The 21,784-nt window shown below is 37.3% G+C and overlaps 1 protein-coding gene across 3 annotated transcripts in view; it reads right to left on the bottom strand.

Moving 5' to 3' along the window:
• The window catches only part of tyw1 (tRNA-yW synthesizing protein 1 homolog (S. cerevisiae)), an 82,967-nt gene that overhangs the window by 59,451 nt on the left and 1,732 nt on the right, over positions 1-21,784 (bottom strand). For 2 of the 3 annotated variants that reach the window (XM_007248657.4, XM_007248655.4), the window contains exons 2-8: positions 21,273-21,403; positions 20,972-21,106; positions 20,131-20,232; positions 17,081-17,275; positions 16,365-16,637; positions 15,070-15,186; positions 4,177-4,303 (exon numbers count right to left, since the gene is read on the bottom strand). In XM_007248657.4, the coding sequence (XP_007248719.2) occupies positions 4,177-4,303; positions 15,070-15,186; positions 16,365-16,637; positions 17,081-17,275; positions 20,131-20,232; positions 20,972-21,106; positions 21,273-21,403 (1,080 nt within the window). The remainder of the gene's footprint in view (positions 1-4,176; positions 4,304-15,069; positions 15,187-16,364; positions 16,638-17,080; positions 17,276-20,130; positions 20,233-20,971; positions 21,107-21,272; positions 21,404-21,784) is intronic. The other variant, XM_007248656.4, reaches the window with a different exon arrangement.

Genomic DNA, 21,784 nt, shown 5'->3' on the forward strand with positions numbered 1-21,784 from the left:
AATATACACTAGGGAAGCATGGTTTGACAAGGCAGCTCAACGTGACAGAACACCAGTCAAAGCAAGCACCGGATTTTATAATATAGAGTAGCCTCTGGGGCTTCGATGTGGTGAAACTGCGGTGAAAGTCACCATGTCTGAGGTAAGAGTTTAGTAGCGGCACGGTGGCTTAGTGGTTAGCAAGTTCGCCTCCCAGCACTGAGTTCCTGGGTTCAAGTCCCTATCTGGGTGGAGTTTCCATGTTCTCCCTGTGTCTCCCCGTTTCCTCTCACAGTCCAAAAACATGAAGATCAGGTAAATTGGATACTCTAAATTGCCCAGAAAATCTAATAATCTAACTTGATCTGGTGTGTATGTGTAAAGTGTGTGGTAAGTATGTATGTTTGTATGTGTGTAATTGTATGTATGACTGTGTGTGCAGATATGGATTGGCACTTTGTCCTGGGTAAATGCTGTAGTGCCTGATGCAGTCCTCCAGGTGGACGGTTGTTTCCGGGTTGAGAGTATGCTGTGCACTATTGGCTGCTGTTTCTCACCAGTGTGTGGAACACATGTAAATTGTACAGTGTCCTTAAGCTATATAAGTTGAACCTCATTCATTCAGTAGCTTTAGTTTAGCTGAAAGAAAAGTTATCAATGTTGGTCTGACGTTAAGGCAGGTAGGCATTCTCTGCTGCAGTGCTGTTAGCTAATCAGAGGCGACATATTTGCATGTATGAATATTCATGAGCAAGAGCCCAAACCTGTCTTTCTTTAGAGACCACTAATTCAGTGATCTAAAGCAGGGCTAAATAGAAACACCTGAGCACTTTTTTTCAACAAAAAATGGCTCACATGGCATTATTTCATACTAGAGACCACAACTAGACATTTTATGAAAAATGAAAAAACGATGAAATGAGATCTTTACCTTAGACATAAAAACAATTAAGGGACACATATAGAGTTACTCCTTCAAGACGCTGAGAAAACTATTCCAAGTGACTCTCCCTCATGAAGACACTGAGATTAAAATACCAAGAGTGTGCAGACCTGTATTCTCAAAGCTGTAATATGTGGACCTTCAAAAATGTTTAGACTATTTGTCTACTCTGATCTTATACTCTCGATTTTAGGGGAATCGGTATCAAATGCTTTGTCTGTAGCCAAGGAATTTATTTGTCAAGGTCAAGAGAAATGAACAAAGCCGAAAAGAGAAGCCTCTCAGTCTCAGGCCTGCAGGAATAATGTGACAAGCTCTGATGGACAGCTGAGAACCATCAGGGTCTCCAGGCACTCGCTGCACAGCGCTACATTTCACAGCTGTCTCTATTTCACAACCCTGCTACACACTCCTCTCTCTCACACACACACACTTCTCTCTAGAGCCGATACAATTCTTCAGCCACACAAAAGATCTCTCCCAAACATTCAAACATTCTACAATCCTCCTGCTTATTAATTAAGCGAACTGTAAGGAGCTGCATTCAGAGCAGCAGCTCTTGTTCTATGAGCTGTAGATCAAGCATTCAGGATAAAGCCCTGCTACAGCTGGATTACATTTATCTGAAGAGCTTCTGGAATTTAAGGGTTTTCACACCAGCATTATTTAGTCAGTTAAATCAGACTCTAGTTGGGTTGTACTCTAGATACGGGTTAATTTCAGCAGGTGTGAAATCAATCAGTAATTGTACTCAGGTTCGGCCCAAAACAACCATACCGGGACCTGCTAGAGGAGGTGGTCTCAGTCCGGGTCCAAAGCAACTGTGGAATAGTTCTGTTCGTGGTTTGAATGTGATCCAGCCTCAATCCAATCCAACTTTTAAATACACTATTTAAATTTGAGCTAAATAGATTTTCAGGTGTGTGAAAACAGCTGTGTGAAAACAAACCAAACCGAGGAGGAAGCTCTCCAAGTAAACAAACTCATGAACTGATCCGGACCAGAGAAAACTACAGACTGCTGGCAAAATCCCCTTTTTTCACCTAGATTCTTTGATGATCTGTGTTAAAATACTAATAAAAATAACCAAAATAAAATCTATTTAATCTGCTTTAACATAAAGAAATCACTTAAATGGGGCTTGCCTGATAACTAGACATTGTGCCATTATATATGGCGTATGACCGCATTTCAGAAAAAGAACATTATACCTACAGCTAAACATGGTGGTGGTAGTGTGATGGTCTGGGGCTGTTCTGCTGCTTCAGAACCTGTAAGACTTGCTGTGATAAATGGAACTATAAATTCCACTGTCTACCAAAAGATCCTGAAGTGGAATGTTCAGCCATCTGTTCGTGACCTCAAGCTAAAACGAACTTGGGTTCTGCAGCAGGACAATGATCCAAAACACACCAGCAAGTCCACCTCTGAATGACTGAAGAAAAACAAAATGAAGACTTTGGAGGGGCCTAGTCAAAGTCGTGACCTGAATCCTATTGAGATACTGGTTCATGCTGGAAAAAACATCCAATGTGTCAGAATGACAACAATTCAACAATTTTCTCCCTGTATTCTGTGTTTAATAGTGTTGTCTTTGAACAATTTTTAATTTTTTTTAATGTTCTGAAACATTTAGGAGTGACAAACATGAGAAAAAAATAGAAAAAGGGGGCAAACACTGTACCCAGGTATATAAACATATATAGGGTTTATAATGGTAATACACTATATACTGGTGTGTTCTGAGATTTAGATGCTGTGTCCTGTGTGTGTGTGTGTGTGTGTGTACAGGAGGCAGGCAGTGCTAATGAAAGGTGTAGAGGTGGACACTCAGGGGAGCTCCAGAAGGAGAGAGGTAATTGGGTTTTGCTGCATCATTAAGCACTGTTGTGAACAGTCACTAGCACCGGCTCTACTGGGCTGTGAATCTGGACGAGGGAGGAGGTGGAGTTTGTGGTCAGTGCATTAAAAATCTGCATCAGAAACAGCAAACAGCAGCAGCAGAGCTAAATCACAGACTTTACTGGAGTATACTGTATACTGTTTATTCTTTCCCTTTTTTACCCCCCTCACATTCTAGTAAAGCTGAACTGCTTTGTTGTGTCCAACAGGGTTCTGCACTGCGATTATTAGTATTTCTTATTTATATTAATGACTTATATGTCTAATATTCAAAATGTTTTTTAAATGTGTTTCTTGTAAATAATCGATTAAGGATGCAAATACTGGTGTAGCTGCGTATGCAACCTAGTTTAAATTAAACAAACTTGCCTTAAATATAAACAAAGTCAAATTACACTATTTTTACGGGTAAAAAATATACTGTAAAATGTATGAAAAATTATAATTTAGTCTGTGGTGTTGCCTCAAGTGGCCTCAAGTGCCTCAAGGCATAATTGTTGATAAAAACGTAAGTTGGAGAGAGTAAATAGACTATGTTAAAATAAAAATAAATACTCTTAATTAAAGCATCTTTTAGCTTATTTATCTTATATTTTATACTATAATATAGATAAGATTTTCCGGGAAAACACTGTATGTTGATTGTGTGTCTCTTCACTCTTCCTCCAGACTCTGGTCCCTTGATTTTCCAATGAAATGTAAAATTTAATGCTGAGAGTCACGGCGTCTGCTGGTGTTGGTCCACTGTGCTATATCACGTCCAAAATCAGTGCACTGTTTTTACAGCACCTCTGCTGACAACTTTTATGGAGATGCGGATTTCATTTTCCAGCAGGACTTGGCCTACATTGCCCACACTGCCAAAAGTACCAACAGGTCTTATATAATATTCTTACTTTTTTGAGACACTGATGAACAATAAAAAAAAAACGCTTAAAATAGATCACTGTGTGTAATACATTTATATAATATACAAGTTTCACATTTTGAATTGAATTACTGAAATAAAGTAACTTTTTCAATGATATTCTAATTTTTTGAGATGCACTAGAATATATATATATATATATATATATATATATATATATATATATATATATATATATATATATATATATATATACACGTATATATATATATATATGTATATTTATATATATATACACACATATATATATATATATATATATATATATATATATATATATACACATATATATATATATATATACACACATATATATACATATACATATACACACGCACACACGTACAGAGATGTTTATTTATTTATTTTTTTTTACTGATCATGTTTATGTATAAATAAGCAAGCTGACAAAGGCAAGCTGTACCTTGTTTGGTAAGTGCTTCTCTCAGTGCAGGGGTGATCATCTCCCTTGCCTCCTCCTCTCCCTCAGTCTTCATCACTCCATTCAGTTTGGACAGCTTTCCCCTCTGAGACTCCTCCTCGCTCTGCTTCTGCACAACACAACACTGTCACACACTGCAGAGCAACCATCAGAATACAGACACAGCACAAAGACCACAGATTAATACAGAGAGACGATCTACATGTTTTACATATAGCCAGGCTGGAGCAGCAGAGCAACACTGTGTCAGTCTGAAACTTCCTGAACATCAATTATTCCATTTTTTTTTCACAGAATGTGATGGGCTGAAGAGTTTAAGATGTTTTATAACGACCTTTATCATTTATATCTTCCATATATTAATTTCTTTTTTGGAACATTTTACATTTTTGTCCTTCAGTAATTACATAACATAAAATGCAATGCAAACTAGTCAAGATATAATTAAATTAAAGGAATACATAGCAGACATCTGGACCATCTTCTAGGCCTTGTGCATTTACAGAATCAACAGTTACTCAGATATTAAAAGTAGATACAAGTTAATGAATTTCACTTCATCATATTTATTGTTCACTGCAAATGTTGAGTGAATTTTAATGCAATATCACCTTTTGGGGAAAAAATACACTGGAACAAATTTCAGTAACAATCTAAAGCCTTTGAATTATGATCGATTTGGACAGAAATCAATAAACAAGCTGCCAGAAGCAGACTCCAGTCCCTCCACTATTTATTACACTATTATAAACCTGATTGCTCAGACTGAGCTGTCGCTCCTTAGAACCCAATAAATCCTATATTCATTTCAAAACGGTAAAATACTAGAAACCTGTGAAGGCTTGAACATTAAATAATAAAAACCAGAAACAGAATTTGACCAAATATGAATCATTTATTGAATCGTTGCCTCAGGACTTTATTATAGAACATTTCTTATGGCCTTATTCTAAGCATTTACACACCTACACTCATTTAAACGTTATGTTCTCAGGCTGTATTACACTACACAGTGGCACAGATGTTACACCACAGAGTGGAGCCAGTGAACATGCTGTGCCATCTGACAGCCAGGTATATTGCAAAAGTATTCATACCCCTTGAACTTTTCAACATTTTGTCACCTTACAACCACAAACTTAAATGTATTTCATAGAGGTTTTAAGTGACAGACCAACACAAAGTAGAACACAATTGTGAAGTGGAACGAAAATTACATATAATTTAAACATTTTAATCAAATAAAAATTTGAAAAGTATGACATGCAAAAGTGTTCAGCCCCCTATATCAATACTTAGTAGAGCACCTTATACTGCAATCACAACTGCTAATATTTTGGGGTTTGGTTTATGCAAACTGCAAACAGAACTTCTTACAGCTTTTTTTTAACAATGGTTTTCTTTTCACCACTCTTCCATAAAGGCCAGATTTGTGGAGTGCACAACTTACAGTTGTCCTGTGTAAATAAAGTCAGATGAACAAACAAAGATTTACACACTGTCCTGTAGTGATGCTCTCAGGATGATCAGTGTATGTCACTGAGGAACTTCATGAGATAAGGTGAAGGACAGAGTTATATAAGATACATAACACACCTTTTTGGGTTAAAAACGTTATTAAAGGTCTCATTCAATCATTGTTTTTCATTTATTTTAAACAGTCTACTTGTGGTCTCTAGGCTAAAAAAAAAATAAAAAAGTGCCCCGGTGTTTCTGTTTAGCCCTGCTTTATTTCACTCAATTTTCTGAGCATTTCTTTTTCTTAACTACTGCAGACAATGGGGGTTGAAGAACAGTTTCATATGTAGCATGCATATACCAATCAGAGAGACCTATAATATTTCAAAAAGAACAAGCAAAAGTGGACACAAGAATATTATTTGGTGCATCCCTGGTTCATAAGCTTAATGAGACGTTTCTCTGCTAAGAAGTGTTGGACACGTCCAGATAGCTGCGCTGTTAAAATAGCAATCCGCCAAAGTCAGAGCCCATCTGGCTCTTAATGGGAATGGCAAGTACCAAGCTGATAAGTTCATTTCACATTATATCCAAAACATACCCATGATTAATTAAGAGAATTAGCACATGCCTTTTGCGAGTTGAGCCGCACAAGGTGTACTTTTTCCGTCGTTATGATACCAAGACAGCTGACACTGCCTAAATCAAGCTGCGATCATGGTGCAAAGATCTCTAAATAGAACCCTTGGGCTTCAAGAGAGCTTCCTAAACACTGACATTACATAACAGGACAGAGTGGCCTCTGGACGGTACACTGGTGTTGGTCTCTGGTGCCCAGAGTCTGACCTAGAAGCAGCAGCTTATCCCTGCTCAGCATCCAAACACTGCTTGCTTTATGCAGAAGGTCTGTGCCCAGAAGCTATCCTCTATCTGCTCTCTCCAGACGGGGTGGCCAGGCTGACGGCAGACACAGATACATGGATTCGGTTCCAGGAAGCTGGAACAGACTGCTTTACAGCTCTGAAGTTATCTTGTGAGGATGAGGATGAGGATGAGGATGCTCCAGAGACAGGGACTGCTGACTGGTAATGTTGAGAAAGCAGGGGAATAAAGCAGTTTTTACTCCAGTTCAGGTTTCACTACACCTCAGCGACAAAACAACTGAACAGCAAATTTAACTAAAAAAGAAAGGTTGCTCAGCAAATCTGGATTGCACTTGCAGGCAGTTGCTAGACTGTTGCTGTGTGGTTACAGGTGGTTTTCATGGTGTTGCTAGCTGGTGGCAATGGAATCCCAGGTGGATGCTACAGTATGTTGTAGCAAATAGCTGTCAGGTGGTTGCTGTAGTGTTGGTTGCTTTGGTATCCCAGGTGGTTGCTACAGTATATTTTTTTAACAAACATTTGGCAGGTGGTTTCTATGGTGTTGGTATTGTATGTGGCTGCAATGGTAACCCAGGTGGTTGCTACAGTATGTTTTTGCCAAATAGCTGTCAGGTGGTTGCTATCGTGTTTGTACTATAAGTGGCTACTATGGTATACCAGGTGGTTGCAACAGTATGTTTTTGCCAAATAGTTGTCAAGTGGTTGCTGTGGTGTTGGTACTGTAAGTGGATGTTATGGTATCACAGGTGGTTGCTACAGTGTGTTTTCCCCAAATTTTTGTCAGGTGGTTGCTCTGGTGTTGGAATGTGGCTGCAATTGTATCCCAGGAGGTTGTTGCTGTACGTTTGGGCCAAATAGTTCTGAGGTGGTTGTTATGGTGTTGGTACTGTAGGTAGCTGCTAAGTAATCCCAGGTCAGGTGGTTGCTATCGAGATGGTACTGCAAGTGGCTGCTATGGTATCCTAGGTGGTTGCTATCGTATTGACAATATGATGGCTGCTATGGTATCGCAAGTGATTGCTACAGTATGTTTTTGGCAAATGTTTGTCAGGAGGTTTCCATTGTGTTGGTAAGTGGTTGCAATGGTATCCCAGGTGGTTAGCTAACTGCCATGTTAAAAAACAGACACTAAGCCTGCTCACGTTGTTGAAGAGTATAAGAATAAAGAAAATAGGTAATACCTGCTTGTTTTAAATAAAAATGTGTGTGTGTGTGCTTTCCATCTCATTGTTCCACAATATTATTAATAATTTACTGCATCTCTACTAATTTTAAATGCTTGAAAATGTCTTAACATGGCGGAAATCAGCAGTGGAACTAAAGCACATGGATAATGGGTAATTATATAAGGAAATAGTTTAATTCTAGTTCTAATTCCAAACTCTTCCTGTCACTTTCAGGTCTTTGCAGGTTAGTGTCCTCTACATCTCTGTCCTCTGTCTGAACCATTGGGGGGCAAGTGTTTACAGCTCTCCTGTCCTTCCTCATGCCACACCAATTACCTCCTAGAGTACACAGTCTCCCTTGAGGAAGAAGAAAAGGGATGGGGTTGTGGCGCTCTATTGGCAAATCAATGTCCCGTGTCCTTTTCTGAAGGTCTACCAAGGAACACAAATCCAAAACACACTGACTAGACTGTGTGTCGGCTGGAATTCTCCCTGGAATTCACATTTATTCTGGGTTTCCCTTCCCTCCAGTGAAGTGCCCTCAGAATCCTGGACCACTCTGCTCTCTCCGGAAGCTCGTCCATGCGAGTGACACCAGTGATGAGGGCAGTGGTCCAGGAGAGGTCAGCCTCGGTTCTGACACATCCAGACTGACAGGAGGTCTTGGTGATGTCAAGCAGATCTGTAAACTGCCTCTTCTGCTCTTAATTAATGAGCCACCTTAACACCTTAAAGGTTTCACTCAAATCCAGTCAATAGGCCTGCCAATACACACTTTCATACTACAATAACGGCTGTGTTTAAGGATCATTATACCACAGCTAGTTCCGACCCTGCAATGTGATTGGCTGAGAGGTGTTCTATGAGTGCCATTATCAGCCGGTAATGCACAGTAACTGAAGCTCTCTATGTATTACTCCGCCACATACAGTACATGTTACCTAGCAATGATACAAGGCAAACAGCGCAGCTACAAACAGAGCAGCGATGGAACTATTTTAAAACGCAAAGTGTTTATAACCAAACAGATCGTATTTTCTCGTCAACTTTAACTCAAATATTTTAATAAAACATCGATAATAGAACTGTGGTATAATCGCAATAATACACAGCAGAGCTTCAGGCAGTATGTTCTCCTATGCCATTCTCCCAGTCTCATTTCCACACCCCTGGTTGGCAGGTATAGAACACAATTGTACACTTATACACATTTAAAGGTTGGAGACCTAGAAGGGAGCTGGGGGCTTAGTTTGTATTTAGGGGTTAGAGAATATATTTGTTAATGTTACATTGAAAATGATTAATAAAGGAAAAGGACGGAAAATAAAAATAGCAATAGCAATCTGCCCAAATCAGAGTATTTCACATTAAGCCCAAAACACACCAATGATTAATTAAGAGAATAAGTACATGCCTTTTGCACATTTTAAGCTGAGCAAGGTGTACTTTTCCTGTCATTAAGATAGCAAAGACACACTAAGCCTAAATCAAGCTGCACGGTGCACAGTTGACTGCCACCTATAGATACTAAAATAATGGCTGTGTTTAAAGATCATTAAGGATTATGTGTTCTGTAGCAACTTGTGTATTAACATGATGATCAGGATGCATCATCAGATATTAAGGAAACATGCAAAGAAAACATGCAGCTGGTGACAGCAGAGCTTCAGGCAGTATGTTCTCCTATGCCATTCTCCCAGTCTCATTTCCACACCCCTGGTTGGCAGGTATAGAACACAACTTAAACACTTACACACATTAAAAGGTTGGAGACCTAAAAGGGAGCTGGGGTTTAGTTTGTATTTAGGGGTTAGAGAATATATTTGTTAATGTTACATTGAAAATTATTAATAAAGGAAAAGGACGAAAAATATAACGATAGCAATCCGCCACCTGAATTTAAAAGGAAAGGCTAATGACAAGCTGATTGGTTTATTTTACGTTAGGCCCAAAACACACCCATGATTAATTAAGAAAATTAGTACATGCCTTTTTCACATTTCAAGACGAGCAACGTGTACTTTTCCTGTCGTTACGATAGCAAAGACACACTGACACACCCTAAATCAAGCTGCACAGTGCACAGTTGACAGCCACCTATAGATACTAAAATAATGGCTGTGTTTAAAGATCTGTAGCATGTTATGTGTTCTGTAGCAACTCATGTATTAAAATGATGGTCAGGATGTATCATCAGATATTAAGGAAACATGCAAAGACGCAAAAGTTTAAGCACTTTCAGGCAGTTTGTTCTTCTATGCCATTCCCCCAGATCCATTTCCACCCCCCTGGTTGGCAGGTATAGAACACAACTGTACACTTATACACATTTATAGGTTAGATATAGGAGGGAGGTTGGGGCTTAGATGGTATTAAGGGGTTAGAGAATATATTTGTTAATGTTACATTATAAATGATTAATAAAGGAAAAGTACCTGAGGAGTGCACCTGAATTTAAAAGGAAAGGCTAATGACAAGGTGATTTAGCTGATTTAATGACACACCCATGATTAATCAAGAAAATGTGTACACGCCGTTTTTTTTAAGTTTCGAGCAGAGCATGGTGTACTTTTCCCGTCGTTACAATAGCAAAGACAAAACTGACACGCCTTACATCAAGCTGCACAGCCTATAGATAAGGCTAAAACATGGCCTTAGTCTTTTTACTGGGTAGACAGAGTAAGGCTACATGTTCCAGGCAGCCTGTTCCTAAAAATGGTCAATAGCATTGACAGCTTGATTAATTGCTGTTTTAAGGTACTCAGGCCGTGTCCTTATCTGTTGTCCACTGTGGGTGTGAAAGACCTCCCAGCACCCTAAATGGGCTTAAGCTCTGATTAATGGACGACAGACGAGAGGTGGAGAGGAGCCAGCAGTGGACTGTGATCTTATTAATCACTACAGCAGCAGGAGGCAGGAGTACAGACAACTGCAAAAACAATCAGGAGGAGGACAACATAAAAATGACTTTACTCCTTTCTCCCTACCGTTCAGTGTTACAAAACAATGGCTCATTTATATTACCGCCTGATACATGATTATAAAATCTTACACCCTGCCAACAGTCTAATTTTATATCTTCCACCTTCAGTGTTTAAATAGCAACATTGCTTCTAAATATACACTGATGGGTGTGGTGGTCTGGAAATTAGGTGTGTTTAGACACTCATTGTGGCGTATTGCTATCTTAGCAACAGAAAATACAGTTGCTCCACTGACTGAATGCAACCTAGACAGATATCAACAGTCAGACATTCATTGTTATCTTGGCAGTGAATTGCCAACAGGCGCATGTCCAACGTTTGTTCACCCCCTGCTGAGAAGTGTTGGACGTGTCCAGGTAGATGCGCCATTAAAATAGCAATCTGCCAACGTGAGCATTGTCCGTGATACCAGTTGAATGTAACGCATTATGCTGTATTTTGTAAATCCAAACTAAAAGGAAACATGTTCACAGAGAGAAATCGGACATTCCATTTTTACACAATTATCTAAACTTTCTACGCCTTACATTTAAAAAACAGCCTCGTTACTCCCATTTCATTTCAGCTTGTTTTCATTCTGGCTTCTCATCGTTCAATAAAATGCCTATCCAGATAAATCTCTCCATTCAGATCTGAATCAGTGAATCTGATTGTGGTTGGATGAGAAATATAAACATATTCCATTCCAACACCCTATTGGTTTATAAAATACACACACCCCACACTCCAGCAAGAACAAAGCAGACGTATGTAGCCTAGTATGAAGATGATCCGTGCAGAGACTTAAAAGAACTACAGACAAACTACAGTCCAACTAAGCTTCTTCTTTAATATATTTACATTCTACTAAAATACATTCATTTTCAATGGGCATATATGCAGCTGAAACAGGGAACAGCCTAGTGCATCCCAATTTTATCAACATTAACATTTTAATAAAACATTATAGTCATTAGTGTCTCTCATTAATTACACTACTCGGAAGGTTAATCATACTGTTATTGTAATATAATAATATACATAACTTTCAGCCTGTTTTAGTATTTATTTACTCCTGATCAGCAACAGCAGATGAAGCCACCCCTGAAGAGTCGACTCAACAGAACAGCCAAACTAATACATCTCTCTGACTCCCTCTGCAGGAGATCCTGAGTAACTCTCGAAAACACCATTACAGGTCCAGATATTCTACTTACATTTAATATTCCTCTACATATACTGTATATTTCATCTATGTTTTAACCAACAGCAACAGCACCTATAAATCAATCATTTCTACAGGTGTTGTGTTTAGGTGAACTGCAGAGCTCCTCTGGTTATAAAACATCTCCTGTGATCAGCATCTGGTGTGAGGAGTGTTTCAGAACACAGACGGTGTGTGGACCAGGATACATGTTGGATAATTGTTTGTTTTCAGTTTATATGCATGCAATAAATTTTTTACATTATTTATTTTACTGATAGTATTATTTATTTATTTATTTGTATTTATTTATTTTTGTAACCGTGATTTTATTGTTATGGTTATTTAGTACACAGCACATTAACAATGATTCGTATAATCGTTACTTCTATCATTCTATCATTCCTCTTATCAGGCTATCGTTGTTTCTATAATCCTTTGATTGTTCTATCATTCTTTCTATTATTCTATCCATCATTCCATTTTTTTTCTATCTGTCCGTCTAACAAGCAATCTATCATTCCTTCTATCATTCTTTCTATTATTCTTCATATCATTCCTTCTATCATTCTTTCTATTATTCTTCATATCATTCCTTCTATCATTCTTTCTATTATTCTTCATATCATTCCTTCTATCATTCTTTCTATTATTCTTCATATAATTCCTTCTATCATTCTTTCTATTATTCGATCATTTTTTTAATCATTCCTTCTATCATTCGATCGATCTTTCCATCATTCCTTCTATCATTCTTTCCATCCTTCTATTGTTTTCTATAATTCTTTCTATTCTATCTATCTATCTATCTATCTATCTATCTGTATCCCTGTGTCTTTCCATCATTCTTTCTAACATGCTATCATTCTTTCTAACGTTTATTCAATCGTTCTATCATTCCTTCTATTATTCTTTCTACTGTTTTTTCTACTGTTGTATCGTTCTATCTATCTCTGTCTATCATTCTTTCCATTGTTCTTTTTATAATTCTTTCTAACATTCTATCTTTCTATCACTCAATCATTCTTCTTAACTACCTTCCTATCTTTTGTTTTTTATTAATCTTTCTTACATTCTCTCATTCTATAGTTTTTTTTCTATCATTATTTCTTTCTATCATTCTTTTTATCATTCTTTCTTTCTATCCATCCATCTATCTATCTTGTCACGATGTGTTTTGAGTGATTTATTTTGTATCTGTATTAAATGTGTATTGGGTGTGTTTATACTTGCGTTTTTTTCATGTGGTTTGTTATTATCTGCATATAATGCTGATACACTAAAGGCATGAAGTGAGAAAAGTGATGAATGTATTTTTACAGTCCTGCATTTTGTTCATCTTTCTTTTGTTTTCTTTTGTCTGTAATAGAAGTTCACACAACCAGTGAAATAAGACTGGATCCAGAGAAAGAAAAGAACAAAAAAAATAAATCAATGAGTTTTTCAGATTTCATTCCAATCAATGACAACACTGTTACAGCCTTAAGCCTTATGAAAAATTAATGGAGCCTCAACAAAAATTACAGCGCAGCCAGATCCACTGATTACTAAGAACTGCAGTCACTGTGATACACTATTGTGACAATAAATAAATATACTATGCTTTCTGAGTGCATCAGGGCATCGTAAATCTTACTTACACTGAACAACTCAGTGATAGAAAGCTATGTTCATATTACAATCTTCATTCATCAATTACGATATTTTCTCTATTTTCTCTCAGATTGTGGTAGATTTATCAGCATCAGATTTTCATTTTTTTTTTATCTGTAGTTTCAACCAAAATTCTTCATTTCAGTGCATCTCTAAAATATTTGGACAAATAATGCATAAGAGTTTTTGGACAAACTGCAGATTGTTATGTGAGAGAATGCAGCACATCTTTCTTTTGTTTTAAGAATTTGCATTTAAAACATCCAGCATGAACATCTCTGAATTACCAAACTTTCACATTTCAGACATTAGACTGTCAACACAAATTATACAGTACGTTTCTGATGAGAGGATCTGGAAGGGAGGACTAGAACACAGTGAGATTAATATATTCTCTCCCTCAGAGCATCACTTCCAGCAGTTTAATTGCTCATTGTGCTCCTGCTCTGCAGATCAAACACTCAAGCTGAACTGAAGGGAGATGCTTGTACTTCTATCTCTCAGTGTGTGTGGTATGTGTGTGTGTGTGTGTGTGTAGTGTGTGTACAGGGAGATCTCTCTCAGCTCTCACTCATGAATCACTCCTCCACACAGGCCTGCAGAGTGGGCGTCAGTGATCACAGTTCACAGTTACGTAAATCCTCCCAGCGCCTGCTGGAGCTGCTGTCTACTGTAGCAAACCATCTGCCACTCCGTCTCCTTCAATGGAGCCCATCACCCTCCCGGACCACCGCCCTCCCACTACAACACCGGTTCTACCGGCCACCGCTATCCTGCAACATCGCTAGTTCAAGCTGCTGGACCGACTGACGAGAACAAAACCCTAACTAACATTTTATAAATAAATAATGCATCTATTAACTGTGTAGCAATTTTGAAAAGAATAACCAGGGTAAATGATACACATTATTCTTTACAGTTGCATCATAATAAGTATGAGTATTTATTTGCAATACCATGAAAAAAAATAAAATAAATAATAATAATAATAATAATAATAATAATAATAATAATAAATATATATATATATATATATATATATATATATATATATATATTAATGTATATATTGCTGTATATAATATATAGAATATAGCAGGGCTGGGCTATATTGTACAAACAAAATATTATCTTGTTATTCTTTAAATATATCTTTAATAATATATCTTTATATATCTTTGAGCATCTTTAAAAAGTGATTCTTGACTAAGATTGTTTGTTCTTATTTAACAAATTGAGTTTTTTTACGTGTAAACAGACAGAATCATATAAAGTGAAGCATAACCTATTGTTTCCTTTACATTTCATATACATACATACACACACACACACACACACACACACACACACACACACATATATATATATATATGTGTGTGTCTAAGTAACCATAACAATAAAAGTAGGGCTGCTTACTATTTGTGTAAAAAAAAAAAAAAAAAAAAAAAAATACTTAGGTTTATATCTGTGAAAGGTGTGTAAAGTCTACAGATAAATTAAGCTCTCTGCTGTTTGTTTCTCACTAAGAAGCGAACAGATCATCCTACCTTGGCTTTCTTCATGTGGTTCATGACGTTTCCGAGATCCTCCATGTCGATGACCGAGCCATGAGCCTTCTCCTCCTCGCCAGCAGACTCTGAATCACTGCTAGACTCGAACAGTTCCTGCAACATTAAAGACGGCACCAACATTCACCACACAGATCCTCAGACCAAGCTTTACACTAAAGGAATAAGCAGTTTTTAAAATACACTCGTCATCAAAGGTTGCAAAAATAGCGTCTGGAAATGTCTGATTACAATAAAACTCAGAAAGAAGGTCCACTCATACCGGAACTTCAGGCCTCTGCTGATCATATGATGCTACAGCGTTCTGATTGCTTAAGTTTTAGAGCTCCTCTACGATGTGTTTTCTTGTTTGTTTCCGACCAGTTTTGTATTTGTGACTACACTCTTGCCTTGTCTTCTTTATTGTTTGTTTACTGTTGGCATGCTTTTGTTTTGTGTTTGGATTTCTCTTTTTCCTTGCTCTGTTTTCAGCTGGATTACTCGTGCATTACCTCATTTTGCCCAACCACTCTCCCTGGAATGTTGTTTATTTCTTGCTGCCCTTTTTATGTTAACCATGCCTGTCCCTCGTAACTTATGTAAGCTGAACCACTTGATTAATTAACTTTATGTAAAGTATCTGCGAGTGTCTACCTCACATCTGGCCTGCGTGACAAGAGTGACCCTTCTCCCGCACTTTCACCAAACACACACCACCACCATCCCAGCGATTAGAGGAAAGCCAGTGCCTCAACACCTCAGCATGAAGCATATATTTGGCTAGAAAGAAATCATACCGTCTGTAAAAACTGCAGCTTTATCACTTTCCAGTGAGGATCTGTAATTAATTAATCCATTGTGGAATTAATTAATCCATTCCTAAGTATAATCCAGTGTCTCTGAGTTTCTCTACAGCTATGTGTTCACAAGGTCAGAGCGTGATATCACTAAACAATGTTTTGAATCATTGATTTGTAAAATGAGTCGTCCACTCTACACTCTTCAACCCAAAGCATCTGAACACCACACAGATTTTAAAAGTGGCCCAGCTTTTAAATGTCTTATTTCTGTTTATATACAGTATATATATCCAAAGGAAAAAATTAGGTGAAACCTAAATACAAGTAAACCTAGATTTGAACCATTTCTTTGTCATCTGTAGTTTGATTTTTAGTAGCAGAAAAAATCTATTAAAATCAGATTTTTTTATTTTTTTTATTTTAGACCATATTGTCCCGCTTTTAAAAAAACTGTGCAGTGAGATGTTCTTATCATTGCATGTGGGTCCAGCTTACCTCTGAACTGTGCTTTTCTTGGTGTTCATCCACAGCTTCCTGCTGGTGCTCCTTCTTGTTCTTGCAGGAGCTTTTCTTGCACTTTCCGCTGCACGCCTTCTTCTCTCCCCTGGCCAGGGCCTGCAGGCGGGTCAGGAACTTTGCCTTCCAGGCCTGGAAGTCGGCCTGGACGCTGCCGTTACGGCTTTTCACCACGTTGCAGTCGCCCTCTCCCCGGCTCAGGACCCGACTGGCGCTGAGAGCCCACAGCCACTTATCCACGTTTTTACCCACCTGCCGGATCACAAATCAGCTCAATTTACAGACCTCATTACTCATCATAGGCTCTATTACTCTTTTCAGAAACATAACACTACAGTTTTAAACGATAAAACTGTAATACAGAAACCTCATATATATTTTTTATTTTTTATTGATTTTCATCCAAGTTTTATCAATAAAGTTATTTTCATTCAAGTTTCATCAATAAAGAAGAGTGAAGAACAATTTGAAAAAGATATGAGGATATGTGTGAATTACACGTCTAGATTACTGTGTATAAATAATCATGTGTGTGGGGTAGCTAGATGTGTTCCTGTAAATTGCTTGTAGGAGCTACTTGGTAGATGCTAGCAGATACGTTTTTGTTTGGTCTTTGGTGGTACGTGTTCTAAAAAGTTCCTTAAAAAAAAAGATTTAGATGATCAGTGTTTATCAGTGTAAATAAAATTGCTTACCGTATTGTAATGGCCAACATACTCAGAGTTCCCAAGCCCAAAGACTGCGTATCTCATTCCTTTCAGGTAGGTTTTGCCGTATCGGAAGTCTGTGGATGCCTCTTCGAGCCATTTACAGAACCACTCAGCGTTCTCTGTGGGTTTTCCATCAGTATACGTGGCCACGAGAAACACACAAATCATTTTGCTTGTGCACTGGAGGGAAAGAAAGAGAAAATATGATTTTCATACAGCATGGCATGATATCCAACTTGCATAACTACAATAATCATCAAGTAAACAGTTGAAAAATAGTAGCACCCTGAAGATAGCGTAGTGTTAGGTTAAAACTCTATTTCAAATATATATTTTTTATTTATTTGTATTTATTAAGATAAACATACAGAAGCAGTGTGTAATACATGTGGAACTCAACATACCAGATGTCTCAGCATGGAGTTGTAGAGGTTTCTAATTATGCCCTGCTAGAAACTCCAATATTTTCACACAATTCCTGGAGATTTTGTATTACTGAGGAGATTATTGATTAGGGATGTCCCAATCAATTTTTTTTGCCCCCAAGAGATTTTGAATGTTCTGTTACGAAACTTAAAAAATATATAATTTTTTTTCGCATTCATTTTTAATTAGTGCCAAAATGGTATCAAAACATACCAAAACATACCATTTATTTTAATATCTCAAGGTAGTTTTGATGCTTTTTAAATGAGAATATTTACTAAATAGTTAATGAGTTTAACTGAAAGCTTTAATGGTGGAAATAAACACTAGTGTAGCTCCATATATTGCATTTTTGATTTTTGGAAATTCCACCTTGGAAAGTGTGTGCGTGCGTGCATGTAAGAAAGAGAGAGAGAGAGAGAGAGAGAGATAGGGTCTTCAGCACAGTGACAGTGTGTGGACAGTTTGGAGGAAAATAAAGCGTGAATAGTGGATAAAAATAGTAGATGGCTCGACTGGTAGCTGGCTTCCTGGATCAGCGCATGTGCTAGTAGACTCAATACTCAATCCGGATATTTTCCTCCCAATTACGATCTTTTGAAAATGATGTGATCGACCCTGATTTTCGATCACATGATCGGATCAGGGACATCCCTAGTGTTGTTAGTGGGTCCAACAGCATCCAACACATTTTTACTCAGGGATATATCAGGCAATGTGGCTGGACATGGTGTAGTATCTGCAGTGTCTTCAATGTAAAAGCTCCTGCTGGAATGGCTCAACGGAGTGTATACATTCAAAAATGGTAGGGCCACTGCTTGCAGGACCGTATGAACATAACGCTGAGCCTTTGTTATGTAACTTATGTTATCAGACTGTGTTTATTATATAATCTGCATTGCACAAACATATAAAACACTAACACTACCACTACAAGACTATAGTAGCATATATAGTAATCCCATGAGCTTTTCACTTAACTCAGCAAAAAAAGAGTAGGTACAGCTTTTACATTCTGCTCCACATACTTTGACTGATTGTAAGCGAGGAGGATCAATACACGAGGCGTTAAGTATTGGAAAGCCATGGCTATCAGTCAACATCTCCCCATCAAGAATCTACAACACATAATGTGGATTAAAGGCTAATTTCCATGTTTGCTCCTACACTGAAATGCTAAAATGCAATTTCCCTGCTGACAGTAAACAGCGTTTCACACAGGCCAAGAGTGTCAGTGTGATTGATTACTAAAGACTGAGAAGAATACGATATAAGAGACACAATAATATTTTGTAGACACTATTAGTATCTTAAAATTGTATCTATACTGTCCTGAACAGCAGATTAATTATATACATTTATATAAAAAGAAACATCTGCTGCTCTGGCTGCTCTAGTATTTGGCATACACCATACAGCATTTAAAGCTAGGCACATTCACAAAAATGGTCTCAAACTTTAAGAGATTTTATTAATTACTTTGTTAACTAAATAATTACATATCACATAACAGTTTCCAAATGAACTAAAAACTAACCGCACAAAAAACTCACCTTTTTTTCTAACTTAATAAAAAACAGACATGTTAAATCCAACATTTCAAATTGGATTTTAGTCTTACACATATATATATGATCATCAATTGAATAGGTAACCAATTTTTGGCAATTCTGGCCAGAAGTTTTTTTTTTTAAGCTTTTTTGCCTGTACACACACACGAGTAGTGCTCTGTTCACTGTACAGTCATGTTTACAATCCCACCAAGCAGTTATTTTCCAGTCATACAAAACCAGGCTCTGATTTCTATGAATGGGAAGATACCAAAATACTTTCCTTTACATTCATTATTTTATTTACATTTAAATTATCCACTATAAAAACTTGTGTCTTAAGAAAAACAAGTGTGATTAATTGCAGTAAATCACAGAATATTGTTGTGATTAATCAGATAAAAACACATGCAAGAGATGACACCTAACAGAGTGTCTGGAGTGGCTGGAAATGAAACCAAAGACAAGAAAAACAAAGGAGCTGGAGGAAATGGAGGCATCAGGTAACAAAGTATCTTCCTTAATCTAATATTTAGAGAGCTACAACACCATAACCAGAAAACCTGGCACAAAATAAAGCTCTTACTCTGAAACAGACTGAAATTTGGAGACTAACAATCTATCAAGAGGAAATGACTAAAATGTGAGAAAAGTACAAAGAAGTGTGAGGCAGGACTACTATAAGCTTTTAATTGAAATTTGTGCAATTTAGACAACTCTAAATACTAGCAAAAGGAACATAACATTTTGATTAATTAAAATTCTGATATAGTAAATTAAACCTGGCTGTATATGAACTTCTGGCTCAGACTGTAAGCAATATTATTGTGCACAATGTTGATTACTGCTCTTGTATCAAAAAATAGCAGAAAAGTCTTGCAGAGAAGTCCCTTACACAATCAATCCACTTGCACTGTCCCAATCAGGGGTCAGACAATACACTGACATTGCAATTAAACTGCTGCGCTCTTAAAGACTGCTGTGATATTCATGCTCTGAATATTTAAAGTTAACAATCATAAAGAGAGAAAAAGTAAAACAGAAAACATTAGATCTCACCTCATCTGACAACCGGTCATCTGGATCATAATCTTTCATATCAAAAACCTCTGAATGGAATCCAGCGGCTCGGGCATCGTCTGCAAGCTCTCTGGCAAAGCCCTGAAAATCAGATTCAGTCAGTGATGTACAAGGTTGTTTAGTACTGATTATGTTTTTATGTGTTCTTAAGTTCTGATTTTAATAGATGCTGATATTATTTACATTTCTATATGTTTTATATGTTCTATGTGATTTTATTAGTGAGTTTTCCTATTAATAGTTTAATAGTGATTATGCCGGGTGTTGTTCCCATCAACAGCAGTGCTGGGAACCAAATCCTGCTACTACTGCAACTGCACTAATTGAAAGACTAGCACGCAGACATACACTAATGGTCAAAAGTTTTAGAACACTCCCATTTTTTTCTGTCTATTTTTGCCATTTAAGCTCTTCAGATCCACAACCTTACACAACACAGCACATTAGATTTCCATCATTATAACTAGAAAAAGACACAGAAACATAGAGAACTTTGTAACTATTAAAAGTATCAAGTTTTTCTTTAAAGAAATTACAGATGAATCCAGAGTGCGGTGAGATCTGTTTCCTTCACCTTCAAAAGACACTTGGAAACTGGGGAAAACTGGAACAGGACCTACATGGCTGACCCACATGGCAACAGCTTTAGCCTTTAGCTCAGGTTAACATGATTGGACATGAAGTCTCTGTTTCAGCAGTGAAGAGAATAAATAGGAGGTCTGACAGTGAAGTGCTGGATCATACTAAACAACAGGGGTGTTCTAAAACTTTTGACCAGTAGTGCACATTTTTACATTACAAATTGATCATTAGCACAAACCTTCGCAGTACCAGTCTGTGACCCATAAAAGATCCTTACACCTTCAACATGGATAACTTTCTCTTTTTCAGGAAGCTTTTCCTTCTTTTTCTCAGATTTGCTGAGCGGGGGGCTCGAAGTGAGGACCGTCTTTTTCTGTTTACAAGTAAACAAACAAAATTAAGAAACCAATAACTAGATTAGTATACTCTTTGTAGCCAACTACAAACATGCATGCAGATAACACAGGAAAACACCACTAAAATGGAAAAGGCTGATCTATAACACAGAAATAACATTAAATGGTGTAAAACTTTCATACCTTTTTCAGGGTCATGTTTACTGTAAGCCATAGTCCCAACAGAACAGCTGCAGCAGTGTAGACGTACAGCCGGCTCTGCCACACCATCCAAAGCCATCCCTCAGTGTAACTCCAAGCACCGTCCACCAACCCTGCATAACATTAACAACAATAAATCTTTACACAAGTAATCAAATCTAAAATCAAAGACCAGCTTTCATTTAGCGGGCATTTAACTTTTGTGTCACAACCAACTAGGGGTGGGCGATATGGCTCTAAAATAATATCACGATATTTCAGGGTATTTTTGCGATTACGATATACTTGCCGATATAGGAAAACTAAAATAATCATTCATTTCAGGAATATAGTATAATATTATAACAGTATAATCATAATGTGGCAAAATAAATAATATAGCATAAAATAATATAATGCAGCAAATAATATTGCAGAATATTTAGTGCATGCATATAAACTGCAAACTAAAACAATTATACAATAAATACACCTAAAGCTTCACAGTAAATAAT

Source organism: Astyanax mexicanus, chromosome 18 (genome assembly GCF_023375975.1).
Source record: "Astyanax mexicanus isolate ESR-SI-001 chromosome 18, AstMex3_surface, whole genome shotgun sequence".
NCBI classification, from domain to species: domain Eukaryota; kingdom Metazoa; phylum Chordata; class Actinopteri; order Characiformes; family Acestrorhamphidae; genus Astyanax; species Astyanax mexicanus.